General features: G+C 33.8%; 1 protein-coding gene across 1 annotated transcript; it reads right to left on the reverse strand.

Moving 5' to 3' along the window:
• Positions 1 to 2,712: 2,712 nt before the first annotated feature.
• On the reverse strand, positions 2,713 to 4,450 carry CDSP32 (chloroplastic drought-induced stress protein of 32 kD). The gene has a single exon (XM_089378935.1). The coding sequence runs from the start codon at positions 4,077 to 4,079 to the stop codon at positions 3,120 to 3,122; it is 960 nt and encodes a 319-aa protein (XP_089235061.1). The 5' UTR covers positions 4,080 to 4,450; the 3' UTR covers positions 2,713 to 3,119.
• Between the last annotated feature and the right edge of the window lie 2,175 nt (positions 4,451 to 6,625).

The raw sequence follows: 6,625 nt of genomic DNA on the forward strand, positions 1-6,625 counted from the left end.
TTTTGATGGGGGTGGTAAAATAACAAACTACTATTTTTTGACTACTTTGATGGGGTGGTAAAATAACATGGTTGAGATACTAAGTTTCACACGTTTTAATTACATAAATATCAAAATAAATGCATTCAAAAACTTGATATAATGACTTATATTATACTTCCCTATAATTATTCTAATGATAATTATTCTGATTTCAATTAATTTTTACATAATAAAAATAATACTAAGTAACAACACTGCCATTTATTATTTTATATTTGTGATATATAATTTTTCTTAAAGTACCTTTCCCTCCTCTTTATGGTATCTAATATTCATTGATTATCTACTCTCCTTTATTGGATTATTCTATTTCAAAACATTAACCATCGTCAAGATGACAGAGTAAAAGTGTAAAAGACACTCCCAAAAATCTGCAATCCAACAATTCATGAGAGGCTTTCCAGAGCACACAATTTGAAAGTTTTATACCCTTCCTTGGTGTTTAAGATGTTTACAGAATTTTCATTAACAATGTTAATGAAATACCTTGCATGTACATGTGACAAGGTTTGTGATGGCTTGCATACGCTAAGTACAGTCCAGAGTCTACTGCTCTTGTTTTTCCCTCTCTTTACAAGGGAAGTCTACGCTGTTTGCCCGTGTTACGGCTTCAGAAGCGCATAACTTGAGTGAGAATTGCCAGTCCAAGTCATCCTTCCTCAATCTCTCAAAGAATTGTATGGTTACATCCCAAAACCTGTGATTCCAAGCTACTACTTCAACGACTCCATTTACAACTTCTAATGCTGCTTCCTGCACTTTTGCACACAAATTGTGAGCAATACCCTCCCTGCTATCTTGCCATCAGCATTCTTGAGAGTATATTCATTGATATGGAATTTTACTAATGATCCAACACCTGTTATCTTCCTTATTGGCAACATCTACAATCTTCCTTATATGCACCATCAAGCATCTTTCATGAGACAATTGTTGTAGCTATTTCATTCTTGAAGGATAGCATTACTACTTTTGGGGATTGCATTATTTGTAACAAATTCTGTCGCTGAAGTCATCTGCTGAGTAACCCCTTAGTACAACTACCAGCACTTTATAGAGCTTAAATCTGTTAAGCGTTGTTACTATAAACAACTTGTCTTGTATACTACAGGAGCAAAAGATTGCATAACTTCAACCCTCTTCAATTCTGCTTTGGAATTTCATTTTAGCATTCTTTCTTGCAATGTCCAACACCACCATGAAATTACCTACCCATTTTTCTTTTCTTCTTCGTATCTTAATTACTTTTGGAGAAACATAATTTCTGTCATTGCTAGCAAGCACTGCTTTCATTTCCTTCTTTGCTTCACCGTTACCTCAGCCATCTTTGGATCCATCATACATCACACCTCCTGACTTCTTGGAGTACTACTGTGGTTTCTTTCTGTAATGTTAATCCAGACCGACTTTCTAATGCTTCAATTTACCCTTCATAAAAATTGGGGATGTTTCCAATAGGTGTCTCTACAGCATCCTCATCTGCAATCTCTTATCTACATGTTACCAAATGCTGCTCGATGTGTCCTTGAGGGACTTAAATTGGCTAATGGAAAACGGATCTCATAAAAAAATTCATTATAAAAGAATATGAATAAAATACAGGATGCCCTAACTGAAGGTTATAGTTTACAAACATTATGTTGCTCTCCAAATTGGTTTGCCTCCCTGTAACCTCTTACAAATTTGCTTCACAAAATACAGAGTACCCTGTAATGCTTCAATTTAACCTTCATAAAAATTGGGGATGTTTCCAATAGGTGTCACTACAGCATCCTCATCAATCTCTTATCCACTTGCTACCAAATGCTGCTTGAGGTGTTCCTGAGGAACTTAAATTGGTAATGGAGGAAGGATCTCAAAAGAAGTTTCATTATAAAAAGAATATGAGTAAAATACAGGATGCCATGACTGAAGGTTATTGTTTACAAACATTATGTTAGTCTCCGAATCGGTTTGCATCCTTGTAACCTCTTACAAATTTGCTTCACAAAATACAGAGAACCCAAATTTGTTACACGCTTTTAAAGCTGTCTTGACACTCCTCAGTCAGTTTTAATGGGCATATCGTACTGGTATTTTCAACCATTTTGGGCATGTTAAGACACATGGCAGACAACTAGAAACGAAGCTTTTGCAATTCCACTTCACCCTCTCAAAAAAAAAAATTGAGGTGAATGTTTGCTACATATGTACCTGAAGACCGTCAAGCTCAAACCAAGTGTCTTCAAATTTCAATTGTATTCCAAAGGAACTTTTTACCTGCTAAATTTTTGTAGGAAAATTTAAAAAGTGAATGATCCCATAAATGGGATTGAGCCCAAGTAAATGTATTCAATACAGATACTCTGTTAATCAAATATGCCTGCACTCCTTGCCTCTTAAGGTTGGTTGTAGTTATTTTAACCAATATGTTTCATGTTTTGGTTTGCAAAGGATATAGGCATCCATAGAATTAACATAACAAGCCCAGGAATGTTACTATTAAGAACCTGTACTAAGCATTCTTCCTGTGATATTGCAATTGTCCTTTTTAGCTGAAAGTTCTTATATTAACCAGCTCTTTGCTCAGGTAGGTAAGGTCCTGATGCTAAAGCTCTGCTAAATTATTGTAAAACACTGTGAACTTTGAAGTAAAAGATTTAGTTTAGTTTGACCAATAAGAAAGCATGCTGAGTTAAGAATCTTTTTTTCATTCTAAAATATAAGTCATCTATAAACAGTAATTATCTGATACAATGTGCATGCCAAAAGGCAGACTTACAATCAGCTAGCTACAGCTTATAAACTATTAATGAGAAAATATGAATCACGTTTCTCATTTCAATTCCTTGTAAGATTACACATCAAAGAAGTAAAATTGCAATTTGCCTTTTAGTTTTTTGTCTCTATTAAAATTCACTACATATAGGGAGTAATCTTGGAGATAGGGTTTTCCCTCTCTACATAAGGCTGAGGAGCATCTCCACTTTGTCTCTGATATTACAAGAATCTACAACCTTCCTATAAATATTCATCTTGGCACAGAATGTAAACAATAATCCATAGCCATTTTCATCATCAAAAAGCCCAGAAAGTAACTAGTATGTAACTCTGACTCCTTGATATCTTAGAATTTCTCCAATAAGCTCACCTCTGCCAGAACCCACATACCTTCCACAGATCTTGTAGTCCCGGATAAAAAGAAAGGTGGGCACTTCTATAACATTCATCTGTCTCAGAAACGCCATGCATTCTTCATTCTCATCTCCATTCATCCTTGCAAACACCACACTGTCAGTCATTCTCCTGGCCAGCTTGACCACAGTTGGGTAGACCTTAACACAAGGCCCGCAATTCTTCAGCCCAACATCCAGAACAACCAGCTTGTGGTCCTCTGTATGTTTTTTGAGCAATGCTTCAACATCTTGCCTATTATGGAGCTGATGGATAGGAGCATCATTGTCACCATAGTAGAGGACATCACCCTCCAACTGGTCTGGCCCAATATCTTCTTCTTCGTGAATCTTCACCATGTTCTTGTAAAAGCTAAAGTGGGGGACAGATGTTATGCCTTCTCTTGCACAGAGCTCCTTAGTCTGCTCAGACTCATCTCCAATCACTAGAATGAATCTCACTTCTGGGCAAGTCCTGCTGAGGTCAACCATGAATGGGTATATTCTTTTGCTCTGATAGCTGTCACTTGCTGCATATTCCACCACTACAAGCTTTTTCTCTGCAAGCCTCAGGGCTTCATCAAATTCATGTACTGTATGAACCTTCAGCACCCTTTCATCATTTATGTCTATTTTATTCCCGGTCAATTGGGCACCGCTCAAAGCAGCTCTGGAAATGAATCGAGGACCTGTGGGCTTTTGGGTTCTGCATTGAAAAACAACCCTTGAGCTTGAAGAGGGCCTGAAATGATTTCGCTTCGTGGGCATTAACGTGGTTACATGATGAACAGCAAATGGAGAATGGGGATGAACTGAATCAAGTTTCTGCAGATTGATGACCACAGCAACACCTGTGCTCAATAAGCAACAACACCCAGATGCCATTTGATTGATTTTCACTAACAAACCCTACTTGGGTGCCTATTAAAATTATGAATCCCTTACCACAATTATTAAAGAACTCCTCCTAGGAACAAACTGAATTTAGCACTCTTACCCAGCTCTGTGAGTGGAGTTGTTGAATTGGCCTTTTGAGCGGCTCTGTATTAACGCAAGGAGCAACCACCCAGTGATTGCCAAACAATTTATATCTATGGATGCAGTATGAAGCAGGTATTGTCCAGAAACTTTGCCTCTGGCTGCCCCTAATGATGCTGAAGATATTCCTATCTTGTTACTTTTGTGGTCAGAAGACCATATTTATCCACTCGTACAGAATGTGGCTCAGATTGCGTAGACCGATCTAACCCCTCGAATGGAACTCCATTACGACATTCATGCTAATGAATACTTCCACATCCAAAACCAAATCTGATCGCATGGCTCTTTTGCTGTCGGTGTGACATTCATTCGTCACCTTTTACACTTCCCCAGAGCGATGTGGTCAAACATAGAACAGGGAGTTATGTATGAAGCTAAAATTTGGGCATTTATGTAAAATAAATGATTGTTACATAGAAACTTAAAATTTGGGCATTTATGTAAATTAAATAATTGTTATATAGAAAGTTAAAATTGGGGTAATTATGTAAATTAAATGGGTGGGAAAGGTTATTTATGTTATATAATTAAAAATATAATTTATAGAATTTTTTTATATTTTTTTTAATTTATAGATTATAATATTTTTTTAGTAATAATTTGTATTTATAATTTTAGTTTTATATAATTTAAAATTGCTATATTTCTAATTAATAGAAATAAGTTATTTTCCAACCAATAATGATCCTATAAGATTGATAATAATAATAGTAATAAATAATTATTAAAATATATTAAAATAAAATACTTTAAATTAAATTATTCGTAATCATTAATTTTCAACTAAATATATTTTTTATTTAATTAAATATTTTTTTTATTTAATGAGAATAAGTCAACCCCAAAGAATAATACTATATAAATTGATATTATTAAATAATTATTTTATATAAATTGATCATTTTGAAAGATAATATTTTGTACCTAATTATTTCATAACAGTTAGTTTTTAAGTAATTATATAATATTTTAATAGATATTTCTCTTTCACCAATTCTTAAATAAATCAGCATAGATCTATATATTAGGATATTTAAGTGGAAAAACATTTAATCCCTATTGGCCCTAGTAGATCCATAATAAAAATGGATCTATGATGTTTTAGTTCCCCTTTTTAAATAGGCTACATTCTATGTGAATACCATGGGTCAATACCATTGGTTCTCAATACCATGGGTCAATACCATGTGCCATCTTTATTTTTATTAATATTAATATTAAGGTTAATACTGTCTTTTTGCATGGTATAAAAAAGGTTTAATTTATTTACCATATCTCTAATTTATTTATATTTTTATTTATTTACCATATATTGAAGTAAGTATTAAAAAAGGTTTTATTTATTTGCCATACCTCCAGTTTATTTATATTTTTATTTATTTACTATACCTATTTTTTAGTGTTTATAAACCTCTTTATATTTTAAATTTATATTGTGTTTATACATAATAATAATTAGATTTATTTCTAAATAGGGCGGACATTAGATTAAAAATTTTAAATGTTAAACATTAGATGTTAAATGTTTACATTTACATTTACGTTTAAGGTTTGTTTACGTTTACAAGTTTATGTGAGATCTACCCCCACGCTGGGTTGTAAAGCACCTCTAGTTTACGTTTACATTTATATTTGCGTTTAAGATTTGTTGTTTATGTTTACAAGTTTACGTGAGATCTACCCCCATACTAGGTTGTAGAGTGCCTCTCCTCTCGGGGCAATAAATTGTTTAACTAACTTATCTCACCCCGTACTCGGTTGTAGAGTGCCTCTCCTCTCGGGGCAATAAATTGTTTAACTAACTTACCAACTGCTGATTTTTAACGGCTAACTTTGGGCAATGATGCATCCATGCTATTTATACCTACAGATCAATTGACTTCTCACTTTGTCACAGATCAATTGAATTCTCACTTTGTCGTGAGGATGAACCACATTAGTTGGTTCGAAACGTCCACCAAATCCTAACAATGTGATTAATTCGAATGATTTATATCTTGGTTAATAATTCTTAAAATACTTATTTTATTGTATATTTTAGATTAATATTTATAAAAATTAGTTATATTATAATTTTATTTAGATTTTTTAAAGATTAATTTCATTAAATTGGAAGTCAAGTGTTTACATTGAAAAACTACATAAGTCTTTGTTGGACACCTAATCCTCTAAGGGTTAATGTGGAAGCCAAATAGACTAAGGAAGTCTAATAGACCTTGGGATGTGGAACCCAATGGTCACACCATGTACTATAAATGTATATCATCTATTAATAATAAATGTACTCTCATGTTTTATCTTTCATACTCTTTCTACGATGTGTGTGTTTAACACGGTATCAGAGCGGGTGATCTCCTGCCCTGCTCAAGTGTGAACCACCTGTTTCTGTG

The sequence above is a fragment of the Pinus tabuliformis genome, chromosome J, assembly GCF_031772625.1.
Source record: "Pinus tabuliformis cultivar Carrire ecotype Pingquan chromosome J, CPIR1, whole genome shotgun sequence".
Classification (NCBI taxonomy): domain Eukaryota; kingdom Viridiplantae; phylum Streptophyta; class Pinopsida; order Pinales; family Pinaceae; genus Pinus; species Pinus tabuliformis.

Bases quoted from the DNA above. Each gene is read 5' to 3' on its own strand.
- CDSP32 (XM_089378935.1), bottom strand. From the start codon at position 4,079: ATGGCATCTGGGTGTTGTTGCTTATTGAGCACAGGTGTTGCTGTGGTC.